This window comes from Epinephelus fuscoguttatus, linkage group LG7 (assembly GCF_011397635.1).
Source record: "Epinephelus fuscoguttatus linkage group LG7, E.fuscoguttatus.final_Chr_v1".
In the NCBI taxonomy this organism is placed as follows: domain Eukaryota; kingdom Metazoa; phylum Chordata; class Actinopteri; order Perciformes; family Serranidae; genus Epinephelus; species Epinephelus fuscoguttatus.
In genome coordinates, this window is record NC_064758.1 from 31242145 (window position 1) to 31260659 (window position 18515).

Genomic DNA, 18515 nt, shown 5'->3' on the forward strand with positions numbered 1-18515 from the left:
TTTAACATCTGTGTGAGTCACACTGGTGTAATGTTACAGACTTCTGCAAGCAAACAAACTTCTACCTGCCTCTGAGCTGTGAAACTAATCTTTATTGACAGTTGTCAATAGCCAGAACAGTGTGCAGCGGCTGAGAGGCTGTTTCATTGTCCATTGAGCACATAAATCGTGAGGTTTTGCAACAACATTTCTAAAATGCTACAGTGTACGCCCAGCTTACTTCGTCATACCTCTAAGTGTGATGACTAAGGGTGTTAGGAGGGTGCAGGAGATATTTTGTCTGAGGGGTAGGGCCAACAGTGTCAACTTTACAAACCCCTAGAAGAGCTTCAATGTGTCCCCTTCACTTCTAAAATCTTATGTGCCACCATTGGCTCAAATCTGGCTGCTAACTGGAGCTAATATTTAGCTTAAGTTGGCCCCATGCATGCACTGGCAAAACTGTGTCTGTATCTGTGGGCCAGATCCAGTCTCAAATTCCAGACACACCTTGAGTGTAACTGATACTGAGGCATACTCAAGGTACTTTTACACCCTGTATTTCTGTTTCCAGCACATCATACCTTTTCCCCAATTCACCAACCCTAAATCTCTCTCCGTCTCCCTCCCCATTCTCAGGACTGGATCATCGCTCCAGAAGGATATGCGGCGTACTATTGTGAGGGAGAGTGTGCCTTCCCGCTGAACTCCTACATGAACGCCACAAACCATGCCATTGTGCAAACCCTTGTGAGTAACCATGAAAGCAGGGAACAAAAAACCCAGCAGTCATGTTAAGAGTCTAATCATCTCATCATCTGTCAAGACAATGCAGCCGCTGTTGGAACTACTGTATTTAATGGTACAAAGCAGCTGCAGATTGTGCTTTAGAGTAAACTGTCATCAGTGATGTGACACAGGATAAGGCTTTACGCATGCTTTGTGTCCACACTACTTTGATTCAGTGTATGACCCTCAGGGTTCCCACGGTCATGAAATTCCTGGAAAAATGTCGGGAAAACTGTTTACTAGGTCTGGAAATGGTTTGGGTTTACAGATGTTTGGGAAAAGTTTTGAATATATGTTGTATAATGTGTTTATAAAAATCTTAAAACACATCTAACATTAAGCAAAATCGATACTCGAAGTATTTCTAATTTAAAATATAGCGTGTGACGGTTGAAATGTCACCAGTGTCACATGTTACACATGGGCCAGACCAGCTTTGCGTCATGGTGGCGTTGCAGCCGCGCCCCCTGTTGGGGGAAAACTGCTATCACATCAGGAGAGAAACGAAAATGCCGAAAAGCTGTTATGTAGCTGTCATATATTAGCTCAGGAAGGACCCAAATGCAGAGCAGCAGGCAGGTTGAAGGTTACCAGAAAGCAACTTTTAATAGAGCTGATAGAAAAACATCCAAAACTGGCAGGTAACTGAACCAAAACTAAACTGAAAATCAACCAGGATAATACGTTGAACATCAGGCAGGAAACAGAACAAGGAACGACACCAAGAACATGAGGATGAACACAAACTGACAAGGAACAAAGGGAAACACACACGTATATATAAACAGAAGACTAATCATAAGAACGAGACGCAGCTGGAGTAGGTGGACACGGGCAAAAGGAGGACAATGGGGATTGGCTGACAACAAGGGTGTGATGGGGAACACTAGTGTGGAGCAAACAAGGCTTATACAGAACAGGTGTGAAGGGAAGACTCTGGGAACAGGGAAGGACTAACGAGACTGAAGGAAGACAAGTGTGATAGAAATAGGCGGGAAAACACACAAAGACAGGAAGTAAAACCAGACAAGACACCAAAGGAGAGAATATCTGAAATAAAACAGGAAACAGATAAAACATGAATGAAGAACATGAAACAAGGAACACAAACAAAGTCCACAAGATAACAGAATATAAACAGAAACCCAGGATCATGACAGTGGCGAGTTAACCACGGCTTTCACATTGAAATTTGAAGCCCATAAGATGTGTGAATATTCACTGTCAGTGTGGTGAATCACAAAATGATCCTGCTGACAGTTATAGCTAAGGCTTCTGTAGTACAGTCATACAACACAGCATCATCAGACTGTCTCCAACTAAATCTCAGCCTGTAGATCAAACTTGTTTTTACCAGTTTGGATATTTACACTCAGCCTTGTGATACCTGGGGATCTGAGCATATATACATATCAAATATACATATGTAATTGAATCACCAGGTATCATGTTCTAGACATTAATAATCTGCCCACTGTGTTGGGTCATTGATCCACTTGGACAGGGCAAGCGATCAGCCTTAGGGAGCGATCACACCGAGATGAAACGCTAGAAACGTGACGCCAGTAAAACCATTGTTTTCCTATGATATGACGCGTCTGACCGGCATTCAAGCGTCTTTTTAGACTGGCGTTTTTCCGGCGTATTTTTAGACACACGTTTTTGTAGACGCTTCTTTTTAGACACGCATTTTTGGACGCGCATAGATGCTGAAAAGTTAAAATATCTTCAACTTTTTGAGCATCAGACGCCAGTAGCTAGCATGCATTGAATAAGCGCTTCCAGCATTTCAAGCATCTTTGAAGTGTCCGTGTCTCTAGCGTCTCATTTCTGTGTGATCACCCCCTTAATCTAAGGTAAGGTATCATGAACGCTTAGGTTCAGACAAGGTCGCAAAACAAGTACCAGACATGTCCATAAATCAGAAGTTTGCTTAACATAAAATAAATGCCTGTCAGCTTGTTAAAAGTGTAACCCAAGCTGTTGAATTACTTTGACATTTATATGATCTTTGGCTTACGCAGCTAGTTGTTTGCATAAATGTCTGACAGACAAATACAGTCAGCAGCATGAGCAGTTTGCTTATCTGGAATTGCCAGAGAAGAGTGTGTAATAAGATATGGTTGAACCGCTATTTAGGCCTACCCATTTTAAACTACTTAAAGGTCCAGTGTGTAAGATTTAGGGGGATTTAGCAGCATCTAGTGGTGAGGATGCAGATTACAACCAGCTGGAATTTCTCCCTGTTGGGTTGCCTTCAGTTTTCATTGTTCAGGAGGTTTTAACCAGAAGCCAGATTATCCGCAGAGGTCTCTTCCTCTCCAAAACAAACGGACCTGGTTATTAAATTATAATTCCATATAAATATAAATATAAAATTCAATTTCTGCCAATAGATCCCCTAAATCCGACACACTGGACCTTTAAATAAAGTCATGGAAACTGGGTGAAATATTCTGAAAGAGTTGTGGAAGAGTTTTGAAAATTCATTGGGAAAACGTGTAGGGCACCCTGGGCTGTGTGTGATACATCCTTTTTACCTTTTGTCAACTTTCATTCGTGATGTAATGATGAATTTAACATTTGAACTCCCTCTTCTCTTCCCAGGTTCATTTTATTAACCCGGAGACGGTCCCTAAGCCGTGCTGTGCCCCCACACAGCTCCACGCCATCTCAGTGCTCTACTTCGATGACAGCTCCAATGTCATCCTCAAGAAATACCGCAACATGGTGGTCAGAGCTTGTGGCTGCCACTAGGTTATCAGCATCTTCACATAGACACACACACACACATATGCACACACACACAAGTAGAAAGGGCTTCTTCTTGCTGTCAGGCGCCATTTGAAACATATGAAACCTGTGCGAATGATTCTCTCGTTACATTTCAAAGGCTGTCCTGAAGTAAACACGATGTTTTGTGGCTGAACAGGACTTTCAATCAGTTTCAGACTCCTCGCCACACATGCACACACACACATGCACAAACAAACACGCACACACACACACTCACGTTTGTGCTTCCTACTGTGTATACAAGACATTAAAAGCAGTGATTGTACTGTATATTCATTCACAGTCAACAATCTTTTGTTTATTTCAATAATTGTTATTGTAGTTGATTCTTTTACTGTAGATTTTATTATATATATATAAATATATTTTTATGACTGAGAGACCCGGATGGATGTTCTGAATTTCTTCCATGTACAATACTGTGTAAATATTTGTTGTTGTTTTTTTTTTCAAAGCAAGAAGTGTATTTATTTCCTAGAATGTCACTTGTGTTTTCTCCTGTATGTAATGCTGCCTGTTTTTCTTTCACACGATAACAAACACACAAACTCTGAGGGAACGAAAACAAGTCGACAGAAAGCGACTTTGACACGAGCGTCGAGCTGAAACTCGATGCGCCTCTCCCTGCCTCACGTGTACGCTACACGCTGACGGCGGGAGGCAATTTATGACAATTTGGACCTGTGGAAATGTCTCCATATTTCATCAGTCGAAGCTGTTCCGTATATGACGCACATTTTTATAGCAGCAATCAGCTGAACTGTCAGAGAGGGAGCTTTGTACGGAGCATCTTGTTCTGTGTGCGAGATGTTTTCGGGTTTATATTCCTCTGCTGTAATACAATCTGTCATATTTAAAAGGTCTATTTATTGAGAGCTGGCTAAGATGTTCTACGGTGTGCTCCGATGTCTCAACCATGTTTTACTGCTGAACTGGTACAACAATAAACTGGGAGAAAAGCAACAAAACCACCTCGAGGTGTGTTGTTTAATCTGGATGGGAAGCAGAATTACTCCAACATGCTGGTGTTGCACTTTCTGAACACGCTCCCCCGCACAAATATTTGCTTTGATTGTAGCAACATCCTCTACCTGCTGACCCGAGATCTGTCTGAGGAGTGTTTCCACGTTCAAAAGCAAACTGAAAACTTTTCTGTTTCCTCAGGTTTATGTTTAGATGCTGTGTTTGTGCGTGTTTTGTGTGTGGTTTGTGCCTGTGAGGTGGATGTGGGTTTTTTTTCTGTCTTTGGGTGGGTGGATGTTTGCACATGCATTTGAATGTAAAGCATGGGCTCTGTGTTTCCTGTCTACTGTAAAGCTAGTCACAGTTCTATTATGTTTGCTGTGGACATAAGAGGATTTCAATTTTGCAAACACTCCTTTAGCAGAGGCTCAGTACATCAAATCCAACAGTCCTGTGCTAAGTATCCATTTATCTTGTCATGTTGAATTGTTGACATTGTTGCTGAATTATCGGGTCCTCTAATACAAGATGAGCCCTGGATTTTAATAACAAATAGATGTTTTTGTATCCGCCTCCATACAGCATGTTTATGTAATTTATGTCAACATACTCTGCCTTTAGTAGCCCACACAGTGTTTTGGTTGATTATAGTTTTTCTGATTGCTCAGACACCATCTTTGAAAGTACAGGCCCAGGCTGCAAAACTACACACTCAACACGAAACCTTAAACCAAACCAGCAAAACATTAACATCTGTTGCAAAACTTTTCATTCATTCATTTTCCATAATCACTTATCCTCTTGGGGGTCACAGGGGGGCTGGAGCCTATCCCAGCTGACATCGGGCAAGAGGCAGGGTACACCCTGGACAGGTCACCAGACTATCACAGGGCTGACACACAGAGACAGACAACCATTCACACCCTAACCCTAACCCACACCAATTAACCTGCATGTCTTTGGACTGTGGGAGGAAGCTGGAGTACCCAGAGAAAACCCACGCTGACACAAGGTGAACATGCAAACTCCACACAGAAGGGCTCCCCAACCCCAAGTTCGAACCAGGAACCCTCTTGCTGTGAGGCGACAATGCTAAGCACTGCGCCACCGTGCTGCCCGAAACTTTGCATCAGTGCAGTAAACAGAAACCATCATTTTAATAAACAGACAAAGCACCATCTTGTTAATGAGTGAGGGTAGAATGGAGCGTGAGATGGATCAGTGGGTCAGTATGGCTTCTGCAGTGATGCGGGCACTGCACTGGTCTGTCGTGGTGAAGAGGGAGCTGAGCCGGAAGGCAATGCTTTCGATTTACTGGTCCACCTACGTCCCAACCCTCACCTATGGTCATGAGCTCTGGGTAGTGACCGAAAGAATGAGATCGCGGATACAAACAGTGGAAATGAGTTTCCTCCATGCGGTGTCTGGGCTCAGCCTTAGAGACAGGGTGAGGAGCTCGGGCATCCAGAGGGAGCTCGAAGTAGAGCTGCTGCTCCTTCACATCGCAAGGGGTCAGTTGAGGTGGTTTGGGCATCTAATCAGGATGCCTCCTGGGTGCCTCCCGCTGGAGGTGTCCCGGGCACATCCCACTGGTAGGAGGCCCCGGGGCAGACCCAGAACAAGCTGGAGGGATTACATAACTCGTCTGGCCTGGGAACACCTTGGGGTCCCCCAGGAGGAGCTGGAAAGTGTTGCCGGGGGGAGGGACGTCTGGGGTGCTTTGCTTGGCCTGCTGCCCCCACGACCTGGCCCCGGATAAGTGGATGAAAATGGATGGATGATGGACGAAGCACCAGCTACACATAATAATATAAATGTAAAACACTTGAGACTTTTTGCTTCTCTGTGTGCAGGGCAGTGGTGTAAGGTTGTTATGATGGGCTCTAGTTTGCCGTAGTTACTAGTTATGAAGCACACACACATGCACAGAGTTTTAAGCGTATATATACAGTACAGGCCAAAAGTTTGGACACACCTTCTCATTCAATGCGTTTTCTTTATTTTCATGACTATTTACATTGTAGATTCTCACTGAAGGCATCAAAACTATGAATGAACACATGTGGAGTTATGTACTTAACAAAAAAAGGTGAAATAACTGAAAACATGTTTTATATTCTAGTTTCTTCAAAATAGCCACCCTTTGCTCTGATTACTGCTTTGCACACTCTTGGCATTCTCTCCATGAGCTTCAAGAGGTAGTCACCTGAAATGGTTTTCCAACAGTCTTGAAGGAGTTCCCAGAGGTGTTTAGCACTTGTTGGCCCCTTTGCCTTCACTCTGCGGTCCAGCTCACCCCAAACCATCTCGATTGGGTTCAGGTCCGGTGACTGTGGAGGCCAGGTCATCTGCCGCAGCACTCCATCACTCTCCTTCTTGGTCAAATAGCCCTTACACAGCCTGGAGGTGTGTTTGGGGTCATTGTCCTGTTGAAAAATAAATGATCGTCCAACTAAACGCAAACCGGATGGGATGGCATGTCGCTGCAGGATGCTGTGGTAGCCATGCTGGTTCAGTGTGCCTTCAATTTTGAATAAATCCCCAACAGTGTCACCAGCAAAACACCCCACACCATCACACCTCCTCCTCCATGCTTCACAGTGGGAACCAGGCATGTGGAATCCATCCGTTCACCTTTTCTGCGTCTCACAAAGACACGGTTGGAACCAAAGATCTCAAATTTGGACTCATCAGACCAAAGCACAGATTTCCACTGGTCTAATGTCCATTCCTTGTGTTTCTTGGCCCAAACAAATCTCTTCTGCTTGTTGCCTCTCCTTAGCAGTGGTTTCCTAGCAGCTATTTGACCATGAAGGCCTGATTCGCGCAGTCTCCTCTTAACAGTTGTTCTAGAGATGGGTCTGCTGCTAGAACTCTGTGTGGCATTCATCTGGTCTCTGATCTGAGCTGCTGTTAACTTGCGATTTCTGAGGCTGGTGACACGGATGAACTTATCCTCAGAAGCAGAGGTGACTCTTGGTCTTCCTTTCCTGGGTCGGTCCTCATGTGTGCCAGTTTCGTTGTAGCACTTGATGGTTTTTGCGCCTCCACTTGGGGACACATTTAAAGTTTTTGCAATTTTTCGGACTGACCGACCTTCATTTCTTAAAGTAATGATGGCCACTGGTTTTTCTTTAGTTAGCTGATTGGTTCTTGCCATAATATGAATTTTAACAGTTGTCCAATAGGGCTGTCGGCTGTGTATTAACCTGACTTCTGCACAACACAGCTGATGGTCCCAACCCCATTGATAAAGCAAGAAATTCCACTAATTAACCCTGATAAGGCACACCTGTGAAGTGGAAACCATTTCAGGTGACTACCTCTTGAAGCTCATGGAGAGAATGCCAAGAGTGTGCAAAGCAGTAATCAGAGCAAAGGGTGGCTATTTTGAAGAAACTAGAATATAAAACATGTTTTCAGTTATTTCACCTTTTTTTGTTAAGTACATAACTCCACATGTGTTCATTCATAGTTTTGATGCCTTCAGTGAGAATCTACAATGTAAATAGTCATGAAAATAAAGAAAACGCATTGAATGAGAAGGTGTGTCCAAACTTTTGGCCTGTACTGTATATATATATATATATATATATTACAACAACAGTGTGTCTTACTGTGGCTTCTATGTTTTATCTGGTTGCACATTTGCCCAGCTTATTAGTCATGAAAAATTTTGCACATAAACTAGCTGCTGTAAATCATATTGTCTCATTACATGATTAAACAGAGACTTGATATTCCCCAGCAATCATCATTTCATATCTGTACATGACAATAACTGCAAAGGAAATTAGGAAATTATGAATTTAAGTAGATATTTTTTTTATAGTGAAGTTAAAGGGGTTTTTTTATAGTTTATGTAGAATAAATAGACTGATAGTATTTTACAAAAACAGTAAACTATGCTGGAGGTGGATTTGCCTTTTTGAGGGCAAATACAGAAAATCACACCATTTTTGATTTGACATGTTCTTCTTTGAATGCGGGCGTATTTCCAGGTGGCCATCAGGCCCCTCCACCCCTGCACTGTCTATATTTACACCCCGTTTAGAAGAAGAAGATATACTTTATTAATCCCCAAGGGGAAGTTCAATTTTTTCACTCTGTTGTCACATACATACACAGGCCTAAAATACACACACAAGCACAAACAGGACCTATACATGCACCAAGTGGAGAGATGTCACAGTGAAAGGGCCTGACTTAATCCACATGTCTCTGTCCAATATTGGCCTCCACTCATGTCCAAACCAAATGTTTCCCCTGTGGCCTATTTATAGTGCTCGAGCTCTGATATGTAAGTGAACTCACTATCAGTCATTTTTTTACATGTGTCACTGTGGAAAGGCTGTTCACAGTTTTGCTGAGTGTGTCACTAAATTGCAAACAGAGTGTAAAGCAGTGAACTGATTTTACACTCTTACAGAAAGTGTGTTGTAGGATTACAAACTGAGTGTGAAGCAGAGAATGTGCATTCACTTTGGCACCCGTGGTTAATGCATTGGCCACGAGTGTTAAAGGGATAGTTCAGACATTTTGAAATGCGGTTGTTTGGGGTACGTATCCATATACACTATATTACATACAGTAATTTCCTCACTTTCAGACAGTGATTTCCAACAGGAAAATGAGGCCGGTACATCGCTCTCTTCAAAATCAGGCTCCATTGAGAAAAACAGTAATTTAACATCGCTGAATGCAGGAGCGGCTGGTCTACTGCTGCTTCAAACTGTTATTTCATTTGTGTTATTGTGTGACTTTGGTGTTTAATACAGTTAGTTCAGATTCACCAAAGTCACACAATAACACAAACTAACTAACTGATCAAAGCAGCAATAAACAAGAAGCTCCTGTGTTCAGTGAGCTAAAATTACAGGGTTTTTTTCAATGGAGTCTGGCGGCATGGACGGGGAACTGGAGCTGGGGCTGGTTGTCTGATTGCAAGGTAAAGCAATAAAAATATTCTAAATATAGCATACACTTAATATGTTATTGGGTTGTTGTTTTTTTCACTGACCCCACCACAGCTGTACATTTCTCAGCTTCCTGGGCGGTACTCTGGTGTGCCAACATAAATCGACTGTATGTAATACACTGACTATGGATAAGCACCCCATAAAGAAAATCACTTCAAAAAAACGACCTATCCCTTTAATGGTTTCAGAGACTCAGTGTTGGTGTTTATGCATTCAAAAAACTGTGAGGAACAAACCAGACCAGTGTGTGTGTGTGTGTGTGTGTGTGTGTGTGTGTGTGTGTGTGTGTGTGTGTGTGTGTGTGTGTGTGAATAGGCAGCAACACAGGTTTACACTGCCCTCTGCTGGACAACTATACACCGTGTCTGTCCACACGCTACAGTATGAGGTCCTTTTTTGTAACAGTAATATGAGCTTTGGACTTGTACTGCCTGCTCGGTATCAGTACCTGATCTAAAGAAGTGAAGACATATTCAGTCAGCAGCAGAGAGGAGGAGGTGGAGGAGGTAGGAGGTCATGATGGAAGAAAAAAAAAAAACACCTTACACCCACATACTTTCATTTTCACAAGAACGTTTCGGTATGATAGTATAGCTGCGTGTGTGTGTGTGTGTGTGTGTGTGTGTGGTCAATGTGATTAATGTTTACTGGTGCTGTCCTGTTGCCCACATGCTCACTGACTCCCATGAAAGGAATGAAAAGAGAATTTTCCATTAAAAAAAAAAAAATATATATATATATATATATATATATATATAGTTGGCTGTCATTCCTTTTTTTTTGCTTTTGATGATTTAGTATTTTCATATATTGTGAGCAATGTTTATTTAGGAGGCTGGGTGATGATAAGAGGTGAAGATTTGCCTTCTGACAAATGTGACCTTAACATGACTTTTGCAGGTTACTCGAGTATCCACATGTCCTTATCACTCACAGACAATTTGTAAGTGATCCAGTGACCTGCTCGTTTATGCCCCCCCCCCCCCCCACACACACACACACACACATACACACACACCTTACTTGGAAATGATTAAACTTTCGCAGCAGCTCAGCACACAGGAGGAAACCGAAAGTATCAAATGAGCTCAAAACTTTCGCTTTCACTTCCAAGAGCGCACATAATCTTAGTTACGACTTCTGCATTTAACTTTGGCGTCCGTTTCTGTACAACTTTCTTTTTTTATATATATAAACTGCATTATTTTATATGGCTTCAACATAATAATTCAACTCAGCCTAGGAGCGTCACCTGCGTCAGAATAATATACAGATTTATTTTCTCGCTCATCAGGTAGGTGTGATTACATGGTGTTCGAGCCACTGTGCACATGCATGGCTGACATTTGAAAGTGAGGGTTTTGTTCCTGTAAGAGAGACATCGGTCTGTGCTGAAGATGGAAGCCAAGATGCACATGAAAGAGTGGCTGATAGCTCAGATAGAGAGTGGCAAATATGAAGGACTGTGCTGGGAGGATGAGGAGAAGACTATGTTCAGGATCCCGTGGAAGCACGCAGCCAAGAAGGACTACAAGCAGACGGAGGACGCAGCTCTCTTCAAGGTCGACACTGTTTCATATTCATGTAACATACAGCATAATGTGGACGTTATGGTCAAGTATACTTTTGAATTTGAGAATGAAGTGAATCCAGGAACTCCACCCGAGTGCTGTAAAGGCAGCTGGATAAACCCAACATCCCACTTTTTGGCTGTAGCCTATCTTTATTTATTAAAGATCTATAACAAGTAAATAATGAATATGGCACAATGTAGCATGTTCAGGAACAGGTTTATAATCACACATTAGTACGCAAAAAATAGTTAAGCCAGTTTATTGTCTCTCTAATCAGAAGGATTTTTAATCTCCCACACAAAAGCAACAATAATTGCCCAGCTATCTTTGTGCTGCTCTGTCGTCTGTCTTTGTAACCCTGATTATTCTCCAAGTTGCAAAGGTTTTAAATAAGACATCAGTGTTTACAATTCGTTCACAGAATTTAATTTGGTATCCCATCAAAACAGATGAGCCTGCATCCAAAAATATTGATTCTTATGTCTTTCAAAAGTCTGAAAATACAACTGAATATTGTGGTTTAACTGGAGAAGTCTGCTGGAATGATGCGTTTAAGTCCCGTCGTAGATTAGAGGAAACACATCCTCATAATAAGAAGTGTTTTATTTCTTCTTTCTTATTATTAAGAAGTGACCTCATCTTTGCAGTGATGTGTTGCACAAGCGTTGGATACTGCTCCAAGAATAATACATGTTTTAATGTTAACCATGCGGGAAATACTGTGTCATTACTCATTTGACTTGGAAAGTAAGAGTCACTTTCTGGTTCTGAGCATGTAAGGGTTAAAAGTGCAGATTTCTCAGTGCTTCCTAACAGTCACTAGGAGGCAGGTAAACTTTAGTGAATGAGTGAGTGAGTGAATGAATAAATGAATAAATGAAGCAAGCCAAAAGACTGTTCTGCCTTTATTTTGATTCTGCTTGTTCAATGATCACAGGTGTTTAATATGGCCTACAGTAAAAATATCAGTCTTATATTTTAGTAGATAAGTTTTATAGAAAATGACTTTGTTTTTTTTCATATTTGCTGAAACTATCACAAAATCACACACAGATAATCTGTAAGCTTCTCTTCCTTGTATAAAGCCCTTAATATGCTATAGGACCAAGCTACAGTGCTAAATCCCTTGTTCCCAAACTTAGTTATAAAACTACATTTTCCAACCTCCCCAAACAGTTTTTAATTTAATCAGTTTTTTTGATGAATAAGCATCTGATATTTCAATCTTCAAATGCAGGCCTGGGCTGTATACAAGGGCAAGTACAGGGAGGGGAGGGATAAAGCCGACCCCACCATGTGGAAGACACGTCTCCGCTGCGCCCTCAACAAGAGCACAGACTTCCAGGAGGTCCCTGAACGCAACCAGCTGGACATCACTGAGCCATATAAAGTCTACCTTATCCAGCACGACAATGGGTCAGCCAGGCCAGCAGGTGAGAGTGAAGACAGCTGCTCCTTTTCTTCCATATCTGCTTCCTTTCATATTGTTCTTATTGATTAAATATCTGAGCGGTTGAGCAGTGTGTTGTCCTCTTTATGCTCCTCAAAAATGCACGACAATAAGAGAGAGAAAAAGGTTGAATTAAAGCAAACAAAACAAGGAATGATATATATTTTTTGTATTAAATGGCTTCTTTTATGAGCTCTAATTTCTTCCCTCCCACGTGTTGCTCTCCTAAGAGTTGCCCAAATTAAAAGATCAAGTGATCATCCAGACTAAGAGATCTGCAAAGAGCCCCAGTATCCTGGACAAACAGGTAAACTCAAAATATACAGACGAGAAGCTATAAACTGAATAAAGCTAAAGTTTTTGATCTTACAGATAGGTTTCACATTTCTTTTCTTCTCCTTCTTTTGATCAGAGCTTTTTTTTTTTTTAGTTTTAGAAACAGGTGAAAATCAGGGATGGAAATCAAATTTTGATGGTATAATGTTAAATACTAAAAACAAAAATGGGTCAACTGCAGTGAAAAGGCCAAGGGAAGACCATTTGTTCTCAGTGTCTCTGGTCAAATCTGTTTGTCTTTTGTCTTTTTGTGACGCCACCACTGTGAGTCACCAAAGAGTCAAAAATGTTCAAATGCAACTATATTGTTTGTTTAATTTCTTCAAGTGTTGTTGATGCAGGACACATTTGGGTTGTGGGAAAAATTAGTTCAAACTGATCTGATTTTATTTAAAAAAAAAATATATATAGATATGATCCTTAAAATAATCGTAGCTGTAAACGTTATGCTGTGTTTGCCTAATTTTGGTTTCTGTTTTTTTTGCAGCCTCATTGTCAAAAGGAATCACTTCACGCAAAAAAAGAAGAAGTAAAACAATTGCCCGGTAAGGGTTACACACACAAACTGGTGCTGGTCTGTAAAATGTTTATCAAGGATCTCAAGTAACTCAAGTCTTTTATCCAAGTCAAAATATTCATGTGGGCATAGTGTCGTTTGGCCTACGCTTTGAGAAGTCCAGACGGAGCCTGATCACATTTATCATACAGGTAAGGGGTTTCCTATACGGTTTGCTAAATGGAGCAGGGTCAGCTACAAGTATAACTTTGGTGATCCTCTGACTTTGCCTCTAGCGCCACCATGGAGTTCTCAATCTCTCAACAGCTTTTGAATGGAACAGCAGATTTCCTGTCATGACTGTGGACCTGGTGTCGTCTTTTTTATTTGAGAGCCTTTCAGCTTAGTTGGATTCTTGGCTGGTTTGGGTCACTGACAGATTGGTGTATGGCCTGGTTGCAGACTAGTTGTTGGTGCCTTTGTGGTTCAGAGACAAAGTGCTCACCTATATCTAGCCTTCTATGGGAGTTTAATGCTTGGCTGCTATGCTTCTGGCTTCAGAGTTTTTATGAGTTAGACATTAACAAGACAAACTCCTGTGTGAACGATGTTGGGAGAAGTTTGCCTATAGGGGCTTCTGCCAGAAAAGGGATTTCTTGGTTAAAGTTAGGAAAAGGGATCATCTCTATAACCAGATATCTTTAGGCAACAAGTTTTGGGCGTGGGATGCATTGTGGTTTCCACTTGTAGTCTGTAGTCTGAGTAGTCCTGACCACTCATGTCAACCAATCAAAAGAGGTGGAACATATTGGCTGAAATGCAACTAAGAAACCCATCAGCTATGATCTGACGAAGATTTAGCTTTTTGTTTTTAATCATTTTTAAAAAATGATTAATCTACATTAATTTGCAGAGACTCTTGGCCCCAGATTCTGCTGGCTGCACTGCCTCCCCTGAAATATTGGCTGTAGCCCCCAGAGGCTTATTGTCATCAGGCTCATAGCTGATTGCTTCTGAGTAGGGCTGTGTCATATCATCTCCTTCACGATTAAACTGAAGCCCTGGGCTTCTCAGAATCTTTTAGTGACTTACCGCTCAGAGGGAACTCAGTCAGCAGCTTCTCTGGCAGCAGCACAGCGTCTCTTCCTCTCCTCTCCCTCTCTAAACAAAAAACGACACATATGTGAATGTGTGATAGTTGTGGTGTCATAACAGTCTGTCACAGGTTACAGCGTGATGATTAGAGGAGAAATGGCAGAGCATAAAGGTGCAGGTGGAAAAAAACAACTCAATCATTTAGGATTTTACTAAAAGAAGGAAATCACCTGTTGATTTATATATATATATATATATATATATATATATATATATATATAGATAGATAGATCCCAGGGTAAATATATTATATTTGGGAGATGTTTAAATGTGTAATTTGTGGTAGATTTAATTTTGTTGAACTATTAATATAGTATACAGAATCTGAATCTCACTCTGAGCTACTGTTCAGAGTAGCTCAAACTAAAGAAATGAGAGATAATTTTTGTTTAGTTTTTACTTAATATTTGAAGGCAGACTGTAAAACTGTATCACTTATTTTGTTGCCAATCTATATTTTCTTAAATTATTATTATTTTTTTTCTATTTTGTTATATTGTCAAGAATATTGTTATCGCACATATACCCTGAAATATTGTGATCTATGGGCAAACTTCTCCCATGTGCCTGTGGGGACGGGCAGTAGGCCCTTTTTTCTCCATAAGGATCCGTGCTAGATGGCCTTGATCTAATCATGAGTTTAAGTACTGTACGTGTGGGGCAGGGAATATTCACTTTAAGAGCACTAGTGGACATGAGCATACATACTTCCAATGAAAAAATATAAATGGACCACATTTGGTTTGTAGAAATAGGACCCAACTGCTGCCTCATGTTGTGCCCACATGTTGGCAGCAATTTTACTTGTGAACATATATGTAAAAGCAACAAAGATCTAACAGAGCAGCCCCCTGTGGTGTCACAATAGACAGTATTGAGGAAGTGCTGATGGAAAAATGTCTCTATTCTGCTTTAGATGATCTGATGAGGGAGCACATGTATTGTGAGCTCACTGGGAAAAAAACTCCTCTAACCTTCCTCAGCCCGACACTGACTATATCAGGTAAGCTTATGGGATTATGCACAGAAAAGAAACAACAAATTAACATGTCACCAGCCTTTGCACTGTACAGTACGACCTGGAACACAAGCTGCGTTTTGTGTGTACAGACTTCCGTATGCAGGTGGTGTTGTTATACCTCGGCCAGAAGTTGATGAAAGTGACCACCAGCAGCCCAGAAGGGTGCTTCATCCTGCAGGGCCGCGTCCCCTTGGGAAACGAGCAGATCTACGGGACCTGCACGGCCCAGCAGCTCTCCTTCCCTTCCCCAGGCTCCGTATCGCTGCCATCATGCATGGCCGAAGCAATGAACCGCCTTCTCTGTCACCTGGAGAGAGGTGTGCTATTATGGGTGGCCCCAGATGGGGTGTTCATCAAGCGGTTCTGCCAGGGCAGGGTGTACTGGAGCGGTCCCATGGCCCAACACACTGACCGGCCCAACAAACTGGAGCGAGAAAAGACCTTCAAACTGCTTGATATACCCACATTTCTCAATGGTAAGGCAGTGTATGCAAACTAAATAAAAAGAAACAAGCTACCAGTTAGTCATTTACATCTGTCAGGAGCAGATTATGATTTATTCAAAGAGAGACAGATTGTTTGGGATACTTTATTGTTTTGCTCTTTTCAAAAAGGCAATATGTCTGCATGATCAAATCAGAATATTCCAATATGAAATGTTTGTGTACAGAGCTCCAGAGCTGTTTACAGGGGAAGGGACCGACACCTTCTTATGAGATTGAGCTCTGCTTCGGAGAGGAGTATCCAGACCCCAACGTCCCTAAAACCAAGAAGCTGATCATGGCGCAGGTGGGTGGAAAAGTAGCCAAAAATTGTAGGGATGCAACTGATAATTACCTGTCTCTCATGGCTGAGAGTGATAAGATAATGTCACATTTTTGTATTCTAAAAGGAAGTTCATAACATGTAGTTTATGCAAACCTGAGGGAAAGAAAGGCTAAGATGAGCAAAGATGTATGATTTAATATAGGCCGAATCACCATGACGTCACGTTAACACTTCTAAGTAGCCAACTGCCAATTATTTTGAATTGCAGAGAGATGTGAAATCAACAAATTTGTTTATTTCTGTTGTCATTTTCAGCCATAACTGTATCATTAACACAGTGGTCTATTGCTGTCATCTTTGATAAACCAAATCTACCAGCTCAGTAGCTGAGCAATATTTGCTCTGCTTTACCAAAAGTTCCCCGTCGGAAAGGGCTGCGTGATGCCAAGGTAAAGCCGTAAAAATACTTTAGCCAACACTTTATCTGACATTGATTTTTTAGGTGGGCCTTTTCTTAGTTAGTTATTGTGCAGTAAACACTGTGATTCGGTCTATTTCGATCTAATATTACTGACAACACTATTGTTAACACAACAAAAACAGTTCTGACTCTTCAATTGCTCCATTTGTTTGGTAAAGTGCACCAAAAAACTTGCCAAACATACTTTGTCCAACCTTTGTAACGGCAGCAACAGAACCAGCAAAGTCAGGCAGTCTGGGCTCAGACCCCCAAAGGCAGAGTCTTCTTCCTCTTCTTCTTCTTCTTCTCTATGTTAACTGGAGGATCACAAACAAGATTTCAAGGTGCATACTGCCACTAACTGTATGGGAATGTATAGATGCTGCAGCTGTTAAGTCAAAGCAATTCGGCTTTGAATATCGTCTCAATTTATCGCATATAACTTAATTATTAGAATAATTTGGATGTTTTCCATTACTGACCGATAATTAACTGGCCTGATACATATTATACATGCCTAAAAAAATGTTTTTAACGTCAACTTATCTTGTATATTTATCTTGAATGCATATGTGTAGAATTTGGTTTGTTAGAAAATTGTCATAACAGTTTTTTAAAATTTGCCTGTAAATCAAGGATTCAGTTCAAAAAATGCTGTTACCTTCACATTTATACCTCACAAGGACTATCAACACTGTTGAACGCTACCTTTAGAATTTCTTTTTCATTATTACATTAAAAAATGTTCAACACTCTGAACCCAAATTCCCTCTTCATCGGGCACAGATTCCTCTTCAGCAGCACATACACAAAAGGATTCACCTGTGTTTTGTGCATTCTTATTATCCAAAAATTCTCCCGTCGCACTCACTGTTACCTTCATTTGTATTTGGATCTTTTGTTGAAGTTTTTCTATGAAGTGACGAAGTTGCATTGTGTGAAGGGTTTGATCCACTGTGTGAATTTCGTGAATGCCAAACAACCATGAGCTTGCAAAGTTCTATGTGATCTTTATGACATGTTGAAAGTCATGTCCAACTTTGTGAATGCTTCCTGTCAGCAGTATTCTCACTCACCACTAGAGGTCCTTGTAATCACACTGATGGTGTACTACGCTATGTGTGTTCTGTTGGCCAGGTGGTGCCCTTGTTTGCAGTGGAGCTGCTGCAGAGGTTCAACTTGGGAGAGACTGAAGAGATTCAGCGGCCGGTTCTCACCTCCAACACAGAGGGAGAGAAGATGTAGGAGGACAGGGAAAGCTACCCTGCAGCACGGTAGCCATGAACAATATACAAGTGGATTACTGAAGCTTTATTCCTGCCCTGTCATCACCAAGAAAGACATCCTAAGAGCAGAGCAAACAATACAGAGTATCGTCAGTGATAATGTATATATGATGATGATACGATGGAGGTGTTGATTTGTAGACCTTTGCGCAATACATAAAAGGAAATTCTTGATCATTATTTTTTACCTTTTTTTTCCTGTTCATCATGCAGCTAACTGGCAAGAGCTATCAGCTTTTGTTCAGCTAAAAATGTTGTTTGACCCAATATAACATGCTGATAATATTCTACTAATGGAAAAAAAGGCAGTTGGTTTTTTTTTAACCTCATGCTAAGCATCTGTACTAAATGATAATTTAAGTGATAATACTTTTTACCACATGCGGAGAATAAATTCACACCTGTAATTATATCTATAAAGCTTTTTTTCCTTTATTTCTAGCGAACATCATATAACAGATTC

The 18515-nt window shown here is 41.2% G+C and overlaps 2 protein-coding genes across 2 annotated transcripts in view; both read left to right on the top strand.

Annotated features, from left to right (window-relative positions):
• bmp7b (bone morphogenetic protein 7b) overlaps positions 1–4532 on the top strand; it is a 34352-nt gene extending 29820 nt beyond the window's left edge. Inside the window, exons 6-7 of the mRNA XM_049582015.1 lie at positions 619–729; positions 3376–4532. Coding sequence (XP_049437972.1) covers positions 619–729; positions 3376–3525 — 261 coding nt within the window. The 3' untranslated portion in view covers positions 3526–4532. The remainder of the gene's footprint in view (positions 1–618; positions 730–3375) is intronic.
• Positions 4533–10583: 6051 nt separating this feature from the next.
• On the top strand, positions 10584–18451 carry irf10 (interferon regulatory factor 10). Its single transcript, XM_049580396.1, has 8 exons — positions 10584–11068; positions 12318–12513; positions 12761–12837; positions 13354–13411; positions 15434–15520; positions 15628–16014; positions 16209–16327; positions 17904–18451. Exons 1-8 carry the CDS (start codon positions 10904–10906, stop codon positions 18009–18011), a joined length of 1197 nt encoding a protein of 398 aa, XP_049436353.1. The 5' UTR covers positions 10584–10903; the 3' UTR covers positions 18012–18451.
• Positions 18452–18515: the final 64 nt, after the last annotated feature.

Excerpts from the sequence above, each read along its gene's own strand:
- irf10 (XM_049580396.1), top strand. The coding sequence starts at position 10,904 with ATGGAAGCCAAGATGCACATGAAAGAGTGGCTGATAGCTCAGATAGAG. Across the intron at positions 12,514-12,760 it reads TGGGTCAGCCAGGCCAGCAG|AGTTGCCCAAATTAAAAGAT; the intron begins GTGAGAGTGAAG and ends TGCTCTCCTAAG. Across the intron at positions 15,521-15,627 it reads CCCGACACTGACTATATCAG|ACTTCCGTATGCAGGTGGTG; the intron begins GTAAGCTTATGG and ends TTGTGTGTACAG.